At 37.8% G+C, this 22,007-nt stretch overlaps 1 protein-coding gene across 11 annotated transcripts in view; it reads left to right on the forward strand.

Moving 5' to 3' along the window:
* Window positions 1-22,007, forward strand: part of HMBOX1 (homeobox containing 1) — a 203,909-nt gene that overhangs the window by 168,516 nt on the left and 13,386 nt on the right. For 3 of the 11 annotated variants that reach the window (XR_007132250.1, XR_007132249.1, XM_047761041.1), the window contains exons 7-10: window positions 16,861-16,943; window positions 18,521-18,616; window positions 19,749-19,843; window positions 20,084-20,155. Coding sequence is in view for 9 of the 11 variants with exons in the window: in XM_047761041.1 (XP_047616997.1) it covers window positions 16,861-16,943; window positions 18,521-18,616; window positions 19,749-19,843; window positions 20,084-20,155 (346 nt within the window). In the remaining 2 variants the exon portion in view is untranslated. Of the gene's footprint in view, window positions 1-16,860; window positions 16,944-18,520; window positions 18,617-19,748; window positions 19,844-20,083; window positions 20,568-21,345; window positions 22,004-22,007 lie in introns of those variants that run through there. The other 8 variants (XM_047761042.1, XM_047761043.1, XM_047761049.1 and 5 more) reach the window with 8 other exon arrangements.

Genomic DNA, 22,007 nt, shown 5'->3' on the forward strand with positions numbered 1-22,007 from the left:
TCTGTAGACTAGGGTTTGGTTGTAACTAACTGGCTCATTCTTGGGCTTGCACAGTGCTATGTATAAAGTGTGACATCAGTAAGTGTTGCTTGAACTTGATTGAATTGAATACTTAAGAAGACTCCTACAACTTTAATGAAATTAGAACGTGGTTTCCCCCCATCTTCTCTGCTAGACATATTAGACTTGGGGTGGGAGTGGAATAATACAGTATTTTCTAGTTCTGTTAAAATCGTAAGGCCTTCAGTTCGGTTCAATGATAAACAGTAATTCTGTAATTTAAAATGATTCGCTCAAAATGACTCAGAAACAGCAGAAAAATTACTTTTATCTGCCTCAATGTCATTTTTCCTTAGCCTGATCATTGTACTATTTTACCCCAACAAAATCACTTTGTGGGGGTAGGATTGGGTCCCGTAAAATGTAGTGGTTGCCCTGCTTTCACTGCAACCCCTGGCAAGCTGGTCTTCCTTTTCCTCTCTCCTGATGTCATTGCTGTTCTAGGATAGAAAATGCTGCAAGAATACATTATAAATTTTGGAATTAATGGATGTTGGAAGTTGAATTTTAAAAAGAGTTTAAGCTCTTTAATACTCCTTATGGAATGACTGGGTGGACATAATGAGCTACACCTCCTGTATTTCTGCAAATAGAAGGAAGTTCTTCACATCTCTGTAAGACAGCAGAAGCCTGAACATGACCTCATTTCAGTCCATTAGACTATTTGAGGAAAAAAACAACAAAACTTTCCCACTTATTGACAGGTAAAGTTATCCCAATCCATTTCTCATAGCCAGTAAGAAGATAAACTATCCTTAAATGCATTTTAAAATTGGCAAATTATACTTCCTGGTTCCTTTTTGGTCAAACAGAAATAGCCGAAAGAGAAATTATTACAGTTTTTTTTTTTGAGGTAGATTAAAAATTCTCTTCATCCTTGCATAGATGTGCCAGCAGTTTCATTTTGTACAAACAACTGATCCCTCATTTCTCTAGTCCCTGAGCCAGCCAGTTAAATAGAACAAAAGTCCCCATGTTCCTCATGTTGTTCTCTGGCCACAGTTTACAAAGAAATGAAATATAGTTGGGTATATGCTGGTGTTGTATATAATGAGTCACCAATGAAGATGTGATTCATCGCAGAAGCAGAGTTATAAGCATCATATTATAAATATTAATACTGATGGAGACCAGCTTATAGACTAACTGGAAAACCTCCACGGAAAAATGAGAGGGCTTTTTCTTTTATAAACTCAAAAAATATTTATTGAGCTTCTACTTATACCACTCCTTATGATAGATAGTGCATTCAGAAATCATTGTTGATAGACTATAAACATTCACAGCATGTCTCGAGGTTTGCATATGTGTTTGATGTTTGAAGTTCTCAAATTAGTAGAATATGCCCTTGTGGGTAAATATTCTACTTCTGTTTTAGTTGCCTTTTGGTTGCTAAGCATGCACGAAACGTAATTTCAGTGATAGAAAGCATTTTAAAATGGTCTTTTTTGGAGTTGCTGCTGTATTGCAATAGGTTGAGAATCCTACTGCAGAGGCTTGGGCCACTGTGCCGGATAGGGCATAGCTTTGGCTCAGATTCAGTCCCTGGCCTGGGAGCTTCCATATGCCATAGGTGCAACCATTTTAAAAAAGAAGAAAATAGGTCTTTTTGAAAACCTATGTACCATAGAAATCCCAATCGTAATAGTGCCTCATCCAAATATTCTATTTTATTGGCTCCTACTTTGACCTGTCATCCACTTCAAGGCCAGATGAATCAATAGTTTCTAACCCTTTTGAGACTCTCCTATAATTACCATCTTTCTGGGGCTAAAGACCTTAGTTTGTCATCAAAATCCCTTCCTCAGAATATGACTATACCCCATATTTGCTCTTGTATCACTGAAGATTTATTTATCTTGTGTATAGTTGGTAAAATAATCTCTCAGCTCTGACAATATAAGTAGCATGTCTCTTTGGCAAGTGTTCCAGAATTAATTTGGCTTTTTAAAAGGCAGTTAAGCAGTCATTTATGTATATCCTGAATAGCTTGATTGACTAAACTAAAAACAGCTGTAAACCCATAACACAGGAAATAAAAAGGTAAGTTTAAGAGAATGTAGCAAATACCTCTAAGTACAACTGTGTTTTTCCCTTTTCAGGGAGGTATCAGAATAATCCCCAACCAGTTTACCTCTGATTCTGTGAAGAATCTATGCTTATTGTCCATGTTTGATCTGCTCTTTGTTGAAACCTCCTCATGAGAGAACAAGTTCTCATTTTAGATACAGACCATATCCTTTTAGCAACAGGTAGTCGTTTTTGCAGAAGCATTGTACTGAACCATGCAGGAGACGGTGGATTGATTTTATCAACCCTGTTAGTGATCTTAATATTATAGTAAATTGTCGGTCAGTAATGTCAGGTTGGCATATGGCCAGTTTATAATTCAATGCTTTCTATTTAAAAAATAGGTTTCCGGCTTCAGGACAACTTGTACACCAAGTGTAAGAAACTTAATAATTCCAGATCACCTTAAAAATCTTTTTTGTAAACCTTCTTTCTACTAGCAATAGCTGACATAACAGAAAGGAAGATACAGCTGCTACTCAGCCAGAGGTAAAATCAATGCAACAAGGGGCAGACCAGCTTCAGTGCCCTGGTGGTATAAAGTCTGGTAGATACAGTTCACTCTCCAAGGTATCACAGTTCCACAGGTATGAACTTCGTGTAATTATCACTCACATTCAGTAGTTTCATTAGGAAATGAGGAAATCCATGGACCAGCAAAACCAAACACTGCCCTCTTGTGCATGTTCTTTTTCTTATTAAAATAAACTGGAAGGTTGAGCAAACATTTAATGAATTCATTGATCTGCAATCAAGAGACATATTTCAAGAGAAACACCATTTCTCAATTGTTTTTCTTTAAGGTGGATAGAATTTGTCAGTTTTACTGTTTTTGCCTGACAACTCCAGCAGATTGTCTCCATTCTTCTTTTCATGGTCTTCATAGAAAGACAGATACTAAAGGGTAATGCACATGAGAAGGAAAATTTGTTCTGCATTGTCACGTAGTAATAAAACTCACACCAAATCTCTACTGTGGTGGATTTCATTTAGGGCTCTCCTGGACAGCCCTAAGACAGATAGACAGTATAATAAGCCTATGTGGTTTCTGAGGCTTAGTGATAGGATAAAATGTATTAAAAATTCAGCTTCTAAATTCAATGATACTCTTGAAACCTGTTTATCAAATAGCAAGTAAGGCCTAGTGGCAACTAGCATATAAATAAAATGTTTAAACATAGAATATTTGCAATGAAGGACCTTGGGGGATGAAAATTTTGTGTTGGGTCAGATTTCATACATGATATCCATAGTCTTCTCTTGTATGGAATTTTCTTTTTTTAAATTAGTGAAGAAAGGCCATCCTAATGAGGACTTGGAAGCTTCTTTTGGTGCTGGTGTCTTAAGAGGTACTAACTCTCCTACAGTAGGTTACATAGTCTTTAAATATGTATAATTGTTTTGTTTCAAAGAAGTTCCCACATTTGTTACATTTTCTTCTGTCCAGGGTGAAAAGGTAGGTCAGTGATATTATGGTTGTCTCCAGGGCAATTAGATTTTCTTTCCCAGGAGGGAAAAGCCCTTAAGTATAGCTGTGATCCTGAGGCTATCATGGGTTTCTTACCAATGCTGTCATGTCTTTGCTTCTGGGAGCTCTTGTGAAATTTGCAGGAGTTTGATTTTGGTGATTCTTTGCTACAGAGATTTGCATCTTGAAGGAAATCTGAAACAATACTATGTCTTAGCTAGATAATGACCACCACTCCTTGTGAGCCCTTTGAGCCAATCACCTGAGTCAGGAAACCTAATTTCTAGGCTGTGTGACCTTCTGGTTCTTCCTATGTCAAGGCCATGTCCTCATCTGCAAAATGAAGAGATTGACCTGGTAGTATTTCCTTCTGGCTGAAAGCTCTTGGATTCTTTGTCAGGATCTAATCTGTGGTATATCTAAATCCATATGTAATGAGCCATGTTATGGGACTCTATTGCATTTATGAGTTAGGATTCCAAAATTCAACTCCTCATGTCTGAATTCTTTAATCTGTTCATAGGCCAGTAGTCATTTTTTTCTACTTAAAAATCTTCCCTTTTCACAGGCTTTTCTATTCTAAAACTTTAAGAAGCTGCAAAGCCATAAAAACTTAGTTTCTTCTGTAATAGAACTCATTTATATTTTAGCTTTTACTAATAGTCAAAAGGCTGATTTGGAGTTCCCATCGTGGCGCAGTGGTTAACGAATCCGACTAGGAACCATGAGGTTGCGGGTTCGATCCCTGCCCTCGCTCAGTGGGTTAATGATCCGGCATTGCCGTGAGCTGTGGTGTAGGTTGCAGATGCGGCTCGGATCCCGCGTTGCTGTGGCTCTGGCATAGGCTGGTGGCTACAGCTCCGATTAGACCCCTAGCCTGGGAACCTCCATATGCCATGGGAGCGGCCCAAGGAATGGCAAAAAGACAATAAAAAAAAAAGAGGCTGATTTGGAGGGAGCCATTATTTAAGTCTATGGAATTAAAAATGAACTCTTATTTATAGAAAATACATTAGTGTAGAGCATCTTTTGTTTGTTATACTTTAGTATATTTGCAAAACAAACATTTAAAGTGTGAATTTGTTGCCAAAAGAAACTAAGAAACTTTATTTTTAAGTTATTTTATACAGTTCTTTTATTTTTTAAGTTATTTTATACAGTTCTATTTTGTTCATGCTTTGAGACAGCAATCTTTATTTTCAAATAATGCTTTTTTAATTACAAAATTAGCAATACTTATTATATAAAATATGAGAAACTGCAAGGAAACATAAAGAGGAAAATCTAAATACCCGTAACATCACCATCCAGAGATAATCATTAACATTTTGATATATATCTTTTCAGCTCTTTTTCTGTGTTATGTATGTATCTGTATATCTTTTTATATTATTTTTATTTTCCCCATTATAGCTGGTTTACAGTGTTCTGTATATCTTTTTAAACAAGAAGGTTATATAAGAATATACCATAATTTGTTACCAGGTTCTCTGCAGTTGGATATTTAGGTTGAAAGCTATATCTAGTTTAGGTCCTCACTTTATTAACTGCTTGTGTTGCCAGTTTATAGACAGATACAGGGATGGTGAAAGAGAAAAAGGTATTTTGAAAAGCAGTTATAAAACTAATCAGAGTTAGGAGTTCCTGCTGTGGCACAGTGGGTTAAGAATCCAACTGCTGCAGTTCTGATTGCTGAAGAAGCTTGGTTCAATCCCTGACCTGGGGTTAAAGGATCTAGTGTTGCCGCACCTATGGCATAGGTCACTGCTGTGGCTCGGATTTGATCCCTGATCTGTGAACTTCTATCTGCCGTGGGTGCAGCCATTTAAAAAAAAAAATTAGGAGTTCCCATTGTGGCTCAGCAGAAAAGAATCTGACTAGTATCCATGAGGACGCTGTGGCTGTGGTGTAGGCCAGCAGCTATACCTCTGGTTGGACCCCTAGCCTGGGAACTGCCATATGCCATAGGTGCAGCCCTTAGAAAAGGCAAAAAAAAAAAAATTTAAACATAGGTTTTTGTAGTATTTCTTAGCCAAATTTATTTTTGTTTTGGATAACATTTTTTTAGGAGAAAATTAATGGTAACACATTTTAAACTATTTTGAAAATGTGTACAAATAAGAAAGTAGTATTTCCATTCATAAATAACCACTAAAAATATTTCCCATAAATATTTTGGTACATTTACATTTAGTGTTTCTATCTATATTTTAAACGTAATTAGAATAACTCATATATGGTTATATGGTCAAGTTTGTAATATGAATTTTTATAGACATTCTGTACTCTTTGAAAATGCATTTTTTAATGACTCCTTCCTTCTTCAAATGCCTATGCCATAATCTATTTAACCATTATTACTTTATTAGACATTTAAAGTCTTCCCAGTTTTGCTCCATTAAATAGTATTGACACAGACACCCTTGTACTTACTACCTTTTTTCTTAAGAATGATAGGAGTTCCCTGGTGACTCAGTGGTTAAGGATCTGGTGTTGTCACTGCTGTGATCTAGTTACTGCTGTGGTGTGGGTTCATTTCCTGGCTTCAGAACTTCCACAGCCAAAAAAATAAAGAATAATGATGGGTTTGCTTGGTCATATTACCACCAGCGCCTTCCAAAAAGTTGAATATGTCTATATCACTGTGGACAACCCATCACCAGTGTATGGCTTGAGCATACACTGCTCCTGTGTCACCACAGCCTCTGCCTCCTATATGTACCACAGTCATCTTCTTAGTGAAAATCAGCTTTATTTTGCTTATTTGGTAGGTAAAAAGTACTCTAATTACTAGTGAGACCAAATATTTTTTTTACACATCTGTTAATCATCCACACTTTATCTTTAGGTGTTCTTTTCTTTTACCCATTTTTCTGTTGTATATTATATGTTTTCTTGATAATTTGTATATTAACTCTTTTGCAGGGGGGGCATGCTAGTAGCATATGGAAGTTCCTGGGCCAGGGATCAAACCCAAGCCACAGCTGCGACGTACACCACAGCTGCAGCGATGCTGGATCCTTAACCCACTGTACCACAGCAGGAACTCCCCATATTAACTCTTTATAGAACAAGATTATTAACCTTTTCTGCTATATATTTGCAGTTTCTTCCTTTTTTTTTTTTACTTAAATGTAGATAAATCCAATTCTTTTTTTTTTTACTTAAATGTAGATAAATGTGACTGCCTCCATCACTTATGTTTCCTCATTCAAATGTTCTCTTTTACATTTAGCTGTAATATATTGGGTTTATAAGGTGAGGATCTAATTTGGTCTTATCTTCCAAACAGCCAATTTTCCCTTCCATCTTAGATTTAAAGTTCTTTCTTTCTTGCATATAAAGTTATTATATTTGTTGGTTCTAGTGATCTCATCATCAGTTCTTAAACCACAGTTCTAATTATGATAACTTTATAATTTCATAATATTTGACAAGAGAGAGCCAGCTCATTACTATTTATTTTTAAAATGTTCTTAACCATTTTCATCTGTTTTTCCAGGTGAACACTGAAATAATATTATTGACTCATACTATTCCCACTGAGAAAAAAGAAAGAAGGAAAATATGTGATTGAAGTTATTAAATTTGATTGAAGTTAAACCTAAAAATTAACTTGGGAAAAATGACATAGTCATATTATTCATTCTTATCTAGGAATGTGTTATATGCCTTTCCATTTCTTATATCTTTTTTTATACATCAGCAAAGTGAATAAATTGTTTTGCTTTTCTTGTATGATTTCTACATTTTTCTTGTTAGGTATTTTTATTTTAGTTTTCATTTTTCTTGCTCTCATGAGTAGATGCCTTTTTTCTATTAAATTGTCAAAATACTTATTACTGATACATGGGGGAGTTTGATGTTTTTGTCTGTCTATTTAGTAACCATCTGATTATTCCTGAGGCAATTTGAAATTATCCCTTGGTTTTCTTGGCATAATATAATATGCAAATGATAATTTGTGGCTTTCCTTCCCAGTTTGTTTCTTAATTCTGTTTCATATCTTATTGTACTGACTGGGACATTCAGAGAAACATTAGAGAAAAGGTTGTATTTGAGGGTAGTGGGTTCTGTTGCCTTGTTTCTGCTTAATGAAGATACTGCTAGCATTTTATCATCTTATCATTAATGTTACCAGCTCCTATTTTCCCAGTATCTTATTGTGAAAAATTTTAAACATATATCAAAACTGAAGAACCTTAGAGTTATTACCTAGGTTCTACCATTATTTTACTATACTTATATATGTGTCTATGTACTTATTATATATCTCATTTTTAATAATAATCTCTATTGCATTATAGAAATAATTATCTGCACTTAGTGTCCTAAGATTTTAAAAAATTAACACTCCACTAAATTGCTAAGGATACAGATGAATACAGCAATCTCTTAGCTCTGTTTGTTATCATGAAATAGCCAATCTAAAAATTTTCACTAAAGCTTTGAAATGGGGTTTTATTATGAAAACTATTGAAATGGAGGGCAGTGTTAAGCACCAGAAGAAGGATAACAGTCCAATTTGGATTATGAGGGAAAAAGAATTGACGTTAGAATTTTTCTATATTTGACCAGACTTTCTAGAGAAGAGAATGCCTTATTCAACTGACAAACTACTGGGCTGCTTATTCCAATCTACTTGCCAGGTGTGTTTGTAGCGAACTAGAGTCCATCAAGCAATGATAGTAAATCACATTATCTCTTAGGACCATCCCATTCTTTTTGTACTGATTCTGTTTACTCAGAATATTAGTTTCCTAGTGCTGACAACAAATGTCCATAAACTGGGTGGCTTAGAACAGAAGTGTTTTTCTGAATCTGAAGTCAGAGTGTCAGCAGTTGGTTCCTTCAGGAGACTCTGAGGGTAGAAATCCTCTCACACCTTTCTTCTAGCTTCTTCTAGTTGTCAGCAGTCCTTGGTGTTCCTTAACTTGTAGATACATCGCTCTAGTATCTGCTTTTGTCTCTGCACTGTCTTCTCTAGGTTTGTTGTTCTTTTCTTTCTAAGTACACTCTCATTGGATTTGGGGCCCATTGTAACCTAATCTCAATCATTACCTTAATTACATCTGAAGAGACCCTATTTCAAGTTAAGATCACTTTCTTAAGTTCCAGTTGGACAGGAATTTTCAGGTGATGCTTATTCAAACCACTACACCCAGCAACTTACTTAGCAAGCAGTAGTGGAAAGGACATGGGCCTGGAAGTCAGGAAACTTGGCTCTAATCCTAGCCTGTTCTGAAACTTTTGGGGAAGTTTATTATCTCTAAACTTGTCTTTGTCCCTGTTTCTCAAATGAGGAGGTTGATCAGTCTTTCAAGGTCACTTATTATCCCGAAGTCCACAGTAAGTGATGAAGAGTTGTATGCATGGCTGGTTTCTAGCTCTGTCCCTCTTATTTCTCTCTGTGCCCTGATTGTTTCTCAGGGGTATTTTAAGGTCTGATTAGTATCAGAGAGGCTTTGAGATCTTTGGATAAAATATAGAATATCACTGTCCTGGTCTGTAAGTAAACTGAGGGTGTTCCTTAGGCCTTTATGGATTAACAAAAGATAGCTGCAGTATTTAGAAGTCTTCTCATTTCTTTCATCTCTGCCTTCACTCTGCTGTTAAAAACAAATCAGGAGTTCCCTGGTGACTCAGTGGGTTAAGGATCAGGTGTTGTCACTACTGTGACTCAGGTCATTACTGTGGTGTGAGTTCGATCCCTGGCCCAGGAAGTTGCACATGCCACAGGTGCAGCCATAAGAGCAGAAAACAAAACAAAACAAAATAAAAATTTTACTTATTCTGTTTGTCGCTTAAGATTATTTAACACATGGATGTTCTCAAAGAAGAGACAAGACATTTAGGTTCCAAAGTATTTCAATTTAATGTTGTTCTCTTTCCTGCTCTTCACCCAATAATTTTACTTAGTGATAAAGAAATACACACTGGATTTTAGATAGTGGGCAGTGTCCAACAATCTGAAACCTTATTTTGAATTACTAATATGGTAAGGTCTTTAGGAGGGATAGTTCACTTAAAGGCACACACACGCAAAGTTCATTTGCATAGCATTATTCTTGCTCAGAGGGCCAGTTCGTATCTTTTCTATATGTTCACCAAGACACACAGGAGAAATTTTTATAGACTTCTGTGTTACTGAAATGAAAGTGCTTCAAGGACATTTCCATTTGTTACTAACTTAGGGTTTTCATCTCGTGTAAATTATTTTGCCACTTTTCATTGTAATTCTTGGCTGTTATTGTCTTGCAAAATGATCATTTTGTTTCTTTCTGTGAAGATATCCACTGATCACTCAGCTGACAGTGTCTTTTGTCTATAAAAGTGTGGTGCCATTAGGATTTATTTTATATTACTACCTGTAGATTTCTTTTTATATCTCTTTCCCTTTTTTGTCTTATAAAATGTCCATGGCTGAAACATTCTTATATAGGACAGAAGTATGTTTTAAACTACAGAGTTTCAGTTCAGAAAGAGGTCCTTTTTAGAGTCTTAGAACCAAGTTCTCCTATAATTCATCTACCTGGTAACAGTAGAAATATGTATTCCTTTGACATAATTTAAGGTTAAAATGCTTGCAGGTAAATAATAAACAGTGTGTAAGACTATGTCTTTTGGTGGGGGGGGGGGTGCCTAAACCCAGCAATTTTTATCACCATTTGAATTTTTATTACCATTTTGAAATGTCTCTTGAATCTCATCTTTCCTCTCTATTTCCATGCCACAATCTACTTTAGATCCTCTCCTCATCTGTTACCATAGCTATCTAACTGGCTTTTGACTCTAGTACCACCAGAGATACTGCCCTACAGTAAGTTTGGTCATATAATATCCTTGCTTAAAAACCTTTGCTCTCAGTTGCCTAAAAAAGTTAACTGCAAACTCTATCATACTTTTTTAAAATCTGGACCCAGTATTTTTCTTTAGTTTGGTCCCCAGTCACCCCATCTCATGTACAATATATTTCATCCACACTGAATTTCTTCCCATTCTCAGAACATTTTAAGCTTTTTTGTGACTCCTTTTCTTTTACATGTTATTTCTGCCTCACTTTATTTCACTTTTTTCACCCTCTGTGCTTTGTCTTCAAGAAGCCTGCACAAATGTAGATTCCTCTCTGCTCCCATATACTACATTCCTACTACTAGTACAGTCCATTTTACAATGGATGGATGGATATACATACTTTCCCCTGTGATTACATTGGGAGGCTTTGGAGGGTTCACCTTTGCTGCCATTTTGCCAGTTGCCTAGTATGATCTAGGACTCAGTCAACATTTTGGGGTGACTAAATGAACAATTAATTAATTATGTCTAAAAATCAAAGTAATTAGACCTATTTCCCAACTTCATTGATAATCTCTTGGTTATGTATAGTTCAAAACTAAACACTGTACAAATGTAATTTTATTCAGCTATATCTTATTGTAAAACCCCTGGAATGTTTCTAGAGAAGAGAGTGTACTATTTCCTGAAAGAGGTATTCTTGGTTTCACTAAAAGCCTTAACTGAAACCACTATTTTTTGTTTTCTCCTTTGTTTCCTTCTTTTCATTAGTCTAGTCCTTCATATATAAATTTTTTCAACCATCTTTTAATGTCAGGGTTACGTACCAAGCAGATTCTTTGGTCTTACATTGCTCCTCTTGTACGGAACTGGATAGAAACTGTAGCTATTGTCTTCTTTGATGCTTCCTTTTTTTCTGACAATTGCTATATCCTCTTTCATGGAGCATATGTGAAAAAGACAAAGGGATTTTAGTTAATGTTAAATTCAGGTAAGGCAGTAATGTGCTGTGGTCCCAGGGTGACCATATAATTTATTGTCTAAATGGGATGCTTTATCATTTAAAGTTATGTAAACGTATCATTTATGTACTTGTGAGAGTGAAAGGGGGATTTGTTAAAAATCCAAGATAATAGTGCTGTTTCAGGCAAACTGTATATATATAATCCCTATAGTCCAGCCCAATTGCATTACTAGTTGCCTTCTGTTTTCCAAGCACATCTTAGGTTTCTTTATACTTTTGTATCTTTGACCTTTCTTGTCCAGTGCCTGGGGCCTCTGCATCCCTCAGAAGCCTGTCCAAGTCACTGAGCCTTCCCGAATCAGCGTGGTCTATAGAGAGATCACTCTAACCTGAATTTAACATGTTGTTTATATGCTTAATCAGCAGCTAGAAGTATTCTACTTTGTCACAATTTTACTGACTTGACCTTTTTGGACTTCTATTTTTTAACTTTTTTTTTTTGTCTTTTTGCCTCTTCTAGGGCCACTCGCACGGCATATGGAGATTCCCAGGCTAGAAGTATAAGTGGAGCTGTAGCTGCCAGCCTACACCAGAGCCACAGCAACATGGGGTCCAAGCTGTGTCTGCAACCTACACCACAGCTCACAGCAACGCTGGATCCTTAGCCCACGGAGCAAGGCCAGGGATCGAACCCACTACTTCATGGTTAATGGATTCGTTAACAACTGAGCCATGATGGGAATTCCTATTTAACTTTTTCTTATTTGACATCCTCAGCTGAACTATATATTATTAAAATTAGAGCCCATATTTTGAACTTAAATCTATTCTTCTAGTACATACTCATACTCATGTAATTCATATTTGTTGAAGATTGTATTTCCTAGCCTACCTTTGTCTTTCCTCTAAACTCTTCCACTTAATATCAGTATTGTGTATCTGCCCACCCCCACCACCACCAAGAAGAAAGCTTTAAGAACTTTGTAATGTTTTTGCAAAAAATGTTGAACTCTTACATTTTAAATTTAAATATATCATTTTATCTGTTTAGATTATGTTATCTATATTTAATTAATATTTTTAAACATTAAAACATTACAGACAAAAAAGATGAAAGTAGTGTCATAGTCCAGTGTATACACCTGTAGCTGTAGTAGTACATTTTAATGAAAACTGCCATTTAAAATAGGCCTACATTTCTTAATTATAAAATCAACAGATTTTTTTTGTTTTTGTCTTTTTGCTATTTCTTTGGGCCGCTCCCTCGGCATATGGAGGTTCCCAGGCTAGGGGTCGAATCGGAGCTGTAGCCACTGGCTTACACCAGAGCCACATGGGATCCAAGCCGCGTCTGCAACCTACACCACAGCTCACAGCAACGCCAGATCCTTAACCCACTGAGCAAGGGCAGGGACTGAACCCGCAACCTCATGGTTCCTAGTCGGATTCGTTAACCACTGCGCCACGACGGGAACTCCCAAAATCAACAGGTTTTTAGCAGAGTAGAAAGGATTCATTGCCAAGCTTAGTAATTTAAAACTATAGTTAATGAATTATATTCTTTAGCCTTTGATTTGGAAGAAGTTACTGATTTATTTTTACTCTTTCTTTTTTATATATATAACTAGATCCTAAAAAATATCTATTAAATAAGATTTTTAAAACTTTTTAATTCATTAATCATATGTGCCACAAATAACTATAAATTCTTATTTAGCTTCCAAAAATACTATAGTTTTATTCTGTTAGTCACTAGAATGGCAGTCACAATCCTAATATTTTCTAGCTGATCCTGATACACTTTCCAAACATAGTTTATGAATTTACATTAATCAGTAAACTAGCTCTTAATTATTTTAATGTTTTCCCAAAGTTCTTTTATTAAAATTGTATAAAACTAGCATATGTTCATTTCAGAGAAACAGAGGAGTGTATAAAGCAGAATGTGAAGATCGATCTTAATTACCGCCAGTATTTCCTTGTCTTCCACTCACCCTCAGGCATTTTCGCTCCAAAGAGATAATTATCATTTGCAGTAGTTTAGTATGTACCCTTCAAGACCCTGTTGCAATAACTTTATACCCCTGATGGTCAACAGTTCATTTACAGTGATACTCATTTCTTTTGGACCCCCCTCCACTAGGCTAGTGGTGACTCTGTCCGTTGTTGTTGAGTACCTATAAGGATGAGTCAGACTTGCATCCTCCTCTCAGGTGGCTCTCAGTGTAGTAGGAGAAAGAGGGGATAGAGTGATAACTACAATTCAGGATGAAAAGGGTATAAGAAAGGAAAAGATGAAGTGCTATGGGTCTCATGGGGTGAGGAAATTATTTATCTTTGGCCAAAAGGTGATACTGTCGCAAAAGACAGACTATATGAGTTGGGGGGCGGGGGGGGGGGGAGCAGAGTCAAAAAGCAGATATACCGGCATGAGAAAGGCACAGAGATGCAGGGGCTTTACAGGGTTATTCCATTTTCCCAGGCTGTAGCATGCATTTATGAGAGTAGCAGCAGATAAAGATGCAAAAGTAGTTTGGGAGATAACTCTGAACACCTCTATAATCTATACACATTTTTGAGCAGAATAGTGGCATGACTATAGATGTGCATTAGGAATTTAATCAGACATAAGAGGGCATAGAGTGTCAGTCACAGTCTTTGCAGCAACTTGGAAAAAGAGTTACTACGATGAAGTGTAATAGCCATTGAGCTGCTGCTGAAATATACCTCTGGCTCTTAACATCTACCATCTTCCATCATATCTAAAAAGGCTTTGATTGTATGATGCTCCTTTATTTTCTGTACGGGGTTGGTGAGTGTACAGAGGAGACTGCCAGTTAATTTTCAGACACCACCAATTAAAAGATATATCCTGATTTTAAAGATTATAGTAATGAGGAAATGTGCGTCAAAATCAGTGAAATAGAGTAATTGCATGGGCACATGGGAGAAATGGGGTGTGCAAGAAGGAAAGGAGGGAGTTGAGAAAATGAAAGAGGAGCAGGGTGATGAGATCAGAGATACAAGTGGAAAAGTAGAACTTGAAGAGAATACATCTTCCTCTCCCATGACACAGGGATGAATAAGTAATGACTCAAGTTTTGAAGTTGAAGAGTTCCTGTCATGGCTCAGCAGAAACAAATCTTTACTCCTTATAGAATAGGCAGGGCTCATCACAAACTGGCCCCATCCTATTCTCCCAGACTAGTATCTCCTTATTTCTTCTTATGACCTCATATTCTAACCACACTGAAGTCTTCTCTATTCCCAGAATCCTCAAGGCTTTTATCTACCCATTGCCTTTGCACAAGCTATTTCCCTTCCATAAAATGTTCTTTCTGCTCTTCTCTGCCTTGCAAACTCCTGTCTATCCTCATGACCTAACTCAGATGGCACTTCCTCTAAGTCATCGGTATTACTAAGCACACCTTCGTCTATGCTCCTACACTACTCTGTTCAGACATCCTATGGAATTTTATCACAGGTGCATTAATTTATATGTCTCCCCAGTAGATTATAAACTCCTTGAGGTCAGAAACTATCTAATTCTCTTCTTTAACCATAGTGCAAGCATTAGGTATATCTTAATATCTGGTTTTATTGTCCTTATTGTTGAATTTTAAATGAGTGAGCTAATCCAGTGCTTCTGAAACATTAATATGCATTCAGATCACCTGGAGATCTTGTTAAAATTCAGATTCTGATTTATTATGAGATGCAGTCTGAGATTCTGCCTTCCTAACAAGCTCCCAGGTAATGCCGATGCTGCTGGTTAACTGAAACTAATCCAGGGTGTCTTTACCCCAATAAATAGCCAAAGTCAGGTAAAGATAAAGGTCCATGGGAATGTCAAAATGGAGCAGTGACTTGGAAAAAATTCTCGACATGGACATGGAAGCCCTAAAAATAATAGCAGAAAATCATGTGGGAAGAGATGCTTAAATCTTGGAATAGAAGCAGGAGACCATTGTGGCAGGTGGTAGCTGACAAAGACTTGATGATATAGTTCTAGCTCTTGTGTTTCAGGAAAGGAAAGGCAATTGGTGATGATACATATTATGTTGAGACCACAGTGAAGGATGCTGTTCATGGAGAGGGCTGCAGTGAAGGATGCTGTTCATGGAGGAGTGATGGTGCGGAAGTGGGTTTGGGGGGCTCTCACAGGAAGGGTTAGGGGCCTTCAGCATCTGTTCCCAGTTAAACAGAGTTTCCACCAGTGCAGACAGAGGGTGAGGGAATGGGAAAGCAGCACTCTAGGGGAAGGGAAGCTCCTGAAGAAATGAGAGGTACTAGAATTTGACAAGGAATCATTTCCTGGTTTCTCTCCAGGTTCAAAGCACAAAAATTCTTTTTCTTTTTTAAAATTCAGATGACAGGAAAATTTAGTACCAATGAGCATTATGTTCCCACATATAGCCTCACAGGTCTGATAATACTAAGGACAGGTTCAATAAACATAGTAGATTTCAATATTATTGTGCAGAAGTAATATATAATTTTTAACACATGGAAAAAGGCAAAAATAAAGAAGTGTTTAAATTTCCTGTCATGAATTCCCCATGCCCCACAATAAGGTAATTGAGCTTGATGTGTCCTCTTTGAGCTTTAATCCATGCAAATTTAAGTAAACATAGATGGGAATTTTTCAGATTTCTTTTTTTTTTTTTTTTAGGGCCACATATGCAGCATATAGAAGTTGCCAGGCTCAAGGTCCAATTGGAGCCACAGCTCATGGCAACATCGGATCCTTGACCCACTGAGCAAGGCCAGGGATCAAACCTGCATCCTCATGGATACTAGTTGGGTTCCTAACCTGCTGAGCCACCAAGGGAGCTCCCTCAAATTTCTTTACAGTGCTTTTACATGCACATTATTCTATAGATTATTTTTTTCACTTAGGACTACGTCATAATCATCTTTCCAGGCCAGTGGGTAGAGCGCTTATTTTTTTCTAGTCATTTTTAAATAGCTATGTATAAATATAGATGTCCCATAATTTGTTCTGCCATTCTCCTACTGATGGACAATTGGGCAATTTCCAGTTTTTGCTGCTACAAACAATATAACACACAAAGAGTCCTGTTGTTACCAGTGCCTCTGTTATAGAATTCTGTGATTTCAACCAGCCATCCATAACACAAGTAATTTTTATATCAAAGACATCTTTTAATGAGGCATAGCAGTGGCTGGACCTATATACTATCCAATATAGTAGCCACTAGTCATATGTAGCCACTTAAATTAAAATTAAGTCAAATTAAAAATTCACTTCCTCAGTCACATTAATCTCTTTTGTTTACCAGCCGCATGTGAACAGTGGCTACCCTTTGGACAGTAAGGAACAGACCATTTCCACCCTCACAGAAAATTCCATTGGACAGCCTGGACTAGGCACTCTGATGTTACATCCTAAAGAAGAACATCTTTTTCAGTGGGCTGCTGTTTTAAGGAGAGCATGTTTTTAAAAGTATAAACTTTGTGTCCTAATTGGTTGCCTCTGCAGTTACTTCAATGAGAATCAATATCCAGATGAAGCAAAGAGAGAAGAAATTGCAAATGCTTGCAATGCAGTTATACAGAAGCCAGGTAAGGGGGCAAGTGCTGCTTTGCTCTTTGGTGGAGCTTTTGGCTCAGATCATCATTTAGGACCTATGGCTCTTCCTAATGCCAGCTGGGAGCTCTGGGCTCCATTCCTGCCATCCTCCTGTGGATGGTCACTGCCCCATCCTGTTCAAACAGCACTTCTTAGGAGGCGATCATGCTACCAGATCAAAAGTTCATGCAGGAAAGTTTCTAGGGAGTGTCCTTGCTTAAGATATGCAACCTTGAACTTTTTTTTTTTTTTTTTTGAAGACTCTATAGATTTGTTTTTCCAAAAATATGGCATAAATGTATAAGTTTCAAAATAGTTTTAAAGTTTGGAATACTTAAGCAAAGTTCGTTAATGAAATATTAAGAGAGGGTTTTTTTGTTTGTCTTTACATCTGTTGAAGATTATATAATTCTGTATTCCTGTTCAAAGAAAGAATTCCTTTTGGAGTTGGCTTCTTTCTCCTTCCTACCTTGGGAAAAACATAGGGTAATTCCATTCTGAAGTCCTTTTGTTCCTGTAGGAGTCAGCAGAGCCCCTTTATCATTCATAGATCTTCTCTTCCATGTGTCAAAATGCTCTTCCCATTTTTTATGGGGTTTTTTAACCAGAAACCATTTTCAGTTTAGGTGATGCAACTGATCTCCACTTGGCCAGTTAATTTGATTAGCTTAAAGACTATATACAAAAGTGACAATAATTAAATAATTTTTTCTCCCTTAGTAAAAAGCCAGACTTCTTACAATCTAGAACATACAAACTCAGCTACAGTGACATCTGTACGCTTATATTTACACAGCCAAAGTCCCAGCCCTAAAGCTCTGCTGGAACTCAAACTTCCTGGAGAATACTTCAGCCTCTGCCATCAAGGGCCTCAGCTGTTTTCTGGTTTCCCTACCCTCTGTGGATTAAAACCTAAATCTGAAAAAGACAAGGGAGGAGGGAAAGGTACAGGTGGACCCCATGTTGGCAAGCATGGTGCTTCCATAAAGCATCACATTTGACAGCAAAGATAATAAATTTAAAAACTCAATTTGAACTATGCTATGTATTCCAGCATCGTTACAGTAACGGATGGTCTTAGAGACCTTAGTCTATGGAGAACATGGATAGTATTCCCTGTCTTAAGACAGCAGGAAACTGGTAAAATATAGGGCCTTAAAGATGTAAGCATAAAGTTTAGCTATCTGGAAACTTGATAAATAACATACTCATCTAGAATGATGCTGATTAAATGAAGCCTTCATACACCATCATGTGAACTTTGAACCCTCGCAGACTGACTTTGTGGAATTCTTTCATATAGTATAGTATTTAATATTGGAATTTCTTAATTTGTGTGGCTTTCTGAGTTGAAGCATTTTGTGTTGTTAGTTGCTATTTGTGTGTTTCTATGTTTATTCATTCAGTAATTGAGTATGTAATAGTACTAAGTCATGCTAAAAAAATCACTTCTATATCTGTTATTCTGGCAATAAATGCAATCGAAAGAACATTTTAAAAAAGAAAAGTATTATCCCTTAAAACTAGTCTCAGATGCAGATTATCCAAATTTTATTGCATGCATTCACAGGCAAAAAACTGTCAGATCTGGAACGAGTTACCTCCCTGAAAGTATATAATTGGTTTGCTAACAGACGGAAGGAGATCAAGAGGAGAGCCAATATCGGTAATGTATCAGAGAGGCTGCTATCCCTTTTGAGGCACTTGTGAACGGTGTGTCTAAGGTTGACTTCCGTTTGGAACTGCAGGTCTAAATGATCCTACTCTTTAAGCCTAATAAGAATTGCTCTTATGTTTTTCTCTATTGCATTTTTAATGATGCAAAGTTAATATTAATTATACTATTTGTATTATAATAAGAATGGTATTTTTATTTCCAAAATTCATTTTTCTTAATGTGCTAAAATCTAGAATTAGATGTGGTCTCTGATCTGTGGCACCTGTGGTGCATATTAAAAATTATTATAAGGGCTTGAGAGAGGGAATGTGACACCTGAGTATCTTCGTTATGACCGAGCTGTGACCTGGATGTTAAGAAACATCAGATGAATAGAACTGGAATCAAAGAGTCTTAGGAATATACAGGAAACCTAATAAAAGGCAGTGGATTTTTTTTTTTTTTTTAAGAAAGCATTTGAGAGACATGAATTGATGAGATTGGGGTTGAGGATTGGTTTTGAGCTTCTAAAATTGTATTTCGTTGTAAACTTAATTCCTCTTCATCATTACAATTCTCAAATGCTTTATAGAACCCCAAGACAGGAGAGCTGTGTAACTAGTTGGTAAGTATTTATGAAGCACCTAACAGTCAGCATCTCAAATGTACACACATGGCAGCAGGGGCTCCAGGATGGCAGACATGTTCCTCCCCTGACCTCTGTGCCATTGAATTCCATTCCTCTGCAAGTTAAAAGAAACAAAACAGAGGAATCTAGGTTTTTGTTAATTTATTTATTTAGGGCAGCACCCAGGGCATATGAAGGTCCCCAGGCTAGGAGTCAAGTCGGAGCTGTGGCTGCCAGCCTACATCACAGCAACAGCAACACCAGATCCTAGCCGCCTCTGCCACCTACACTGCAGCCCAAGGCAACGCCGGATCTTTAACCCACTGAACAGGGCCAGGGATTGAACCTACATCCTCATGGATACAAGTTGTGTTTGTAACTGCTGAGCCACAACAGGAACTCCTAAGTTCTTGTTTAATTACTTTGGAATTTCGTCACTGCAGATTCATTCAGTGTTTAGGCCATTATGATAATGTAACAGATAATTTAGGGATCTATTTGCTTTTTTCGAAGAAGCAGCAATCCTGGAGAGTCATGGGATAGATGTACAGAGTCCAGGAGGCCATTCCAACAGTGATGACGTCGACGGAAATGACTACTCAGAGCAGGTGAGCAGCTGAGAGGAGGTTCGTGTGGATACAGAGTGGGTGGGACAGTATGACAACTCCATTCTGTGGGTATGTTTTGTACGGGGTGGGGGAGGGGAGACAATCTAATGTCCCTCCACTCTGCTCATGTATCTAGTTAGATTTTCATGTAATTTGAAAGGAATGTGGTAAGATTCAGTTGTCCTGTTGAATTTGTGAGAAATCGTTCTTCACCCACATGGATTTATTGTCATACAACAGGATACTTGGCAAGTACGCAATGGGGAGGAGGAGGAGGGAAGAAGTTCAGAGGGAGGCAGAGAAGCAGAGAAGGTAGAAGAAGAGAGGAGGATCTGACCCAAACAAGCAAGTTCCACCATTCAGCACACACACACTCAATGTCTGAGAAGTTCTAGGGGCTCCGGGCAGCTGGGACCCTGCCTGAACACGTACCCGACGCAGCACACAGTGGAAGGGCCCGCCCACTTCGGCCCTGTTGCCGTGGGAACCCTCCTGCCGAGATAGTGGTTCTTCCAGAGTCTCTGGCACATTGATACACACACCCTCTCATAAATGCATGTCTGCTCACCTCACCCTGACTTATTCTTCATTTTGGGGGGGAAAATATATTTAATTGTAGCCACTGGATGGAATAATTCAGTAACTAACAATGTGGGAAATTCCCCCCCCACACACACACATATCTGTTGACAAATTTCATTGTTTTTTATAGGATTTAAAATTCATTCCAGGAGTTCCCATTGTGGCTCAGCAGGTTAAGAACCCAACATGATGTCCTTGAGGATGCAGGTTCAGTCCCTGGCCTCACTCAGTGGGTTAAGGATCTGGCATTGCCACAGGCTGCGGTGTAGGTCGCAGATGCGGCTCCAATTCAACCCCTAGCCTGGGAGCTTCCATATGCCACAAGTGCGGCCATAAAAAGAAAAAAGAATTCATTCCATTTGGAGTATGAAGAGAACATATGGTCTCTTCTCTTGGACACCAGTGGAAAAACATTTGTTCTTTCTTCTGGTGTATACACCTTTGCCTTGTCCCTCAGCCAGCTCTTAAATCAAGTCCACTGTGTTCTTTCTTCTGCAGACTGTTTTAGGTCCCCCATTTACCAGCTTGAGCGCAGACCTGGCAGCATACCTGCAGTTCTGTGCTGATCCCTGTTTAAACTCTAAAGACCAGCCTGAGAGAATAAGCATGAAACAGAGTACTTCCCAAGGGTTCTTTTGCCCCTTGAGGACTCCAAATCAGAGCTCCACATTTCATTCAAGAGAACATTCTGAGTCTTTCTAAGTGGAAGCATTCCTGTTATGTTTCAATCTCCCAGTGTAGATGGATCATTTCCATCTTTTTTTCCAGATGCCCTAAGGGCAGCACATCCCATGCTTTTTTCCCCCCAAAGGGACTTAGCCTTTCCAAAGCATTTTGATGCAGAGTTCCCCTGAAGATGCGACAGGTGAGAACCTTACCCTTATTTGTAACACCAGCCTCAGTGCCAGTTTCCTTCACAGGTTTATTAACACCTCGGGTGATGCGGAAGGCAAGCTTCACACTCCCTCCAAGTAAGACGCCTGTGCTTCCCTTGTGCAGCTGCCTTACAGCAGGAGACTGCCACACGTATTCTCCCCTAGCCATTTCTGCCAGTCGCACTTTTGTCCTGATGTAATTGAGAGTTTGGGGGTTTTGTTTTTTTACAAAAATGCATTTTTATCCCTAAGATGTTGGTGTCCATAGTTTTGTCTCGTTTTCTCAGTTGAGTAGAGAGAGGACATGAATTCTAATAATCTTTTTGTAGTACAAGTACCAATCTGGAATTTAATAGCTCACTAGTTTGGCCTTCAGTAACTAATGCTGTATTTCAAACATAGACTGATCCAGGTTTGATCATCACCACCAGCAATCTTTCTGATAGAAGAAATAAAATCCTCAGCAGGAAAAAAACTATTTGAATGCTTTTTATTTATTGAGTCATAAAAATGCCAACCGGAAGTCTCTGGACTTAAATCCATTCAGTGTCTACTTAAATACATTTCACCTCTCTTCTGTCATGCCCCATCTCCAACTCTGTTTCCTCCCACAAATGTTCTGCCTCCCCTTGCCCCAGCATGCCTTTCTATAAGCTAGAGGATTTTACCAATCCACTAATAACATTTGTTTCTTATTTCTGCACATC

Source organism: Phacochoerus africanus, chromosome 15, assembly GCF_016906955.1.
Source record: "Phacochoerus africanus isolate WHEZ1 chromosome 15, ROS_Pafr_v1, whole genome shotgun sequence".
NCBI lineage: Eukaryota > Metazoa > Chordata > Mammalia > Artiodactyla > Suidae > Phacochoerus > Phacochoerus africanus.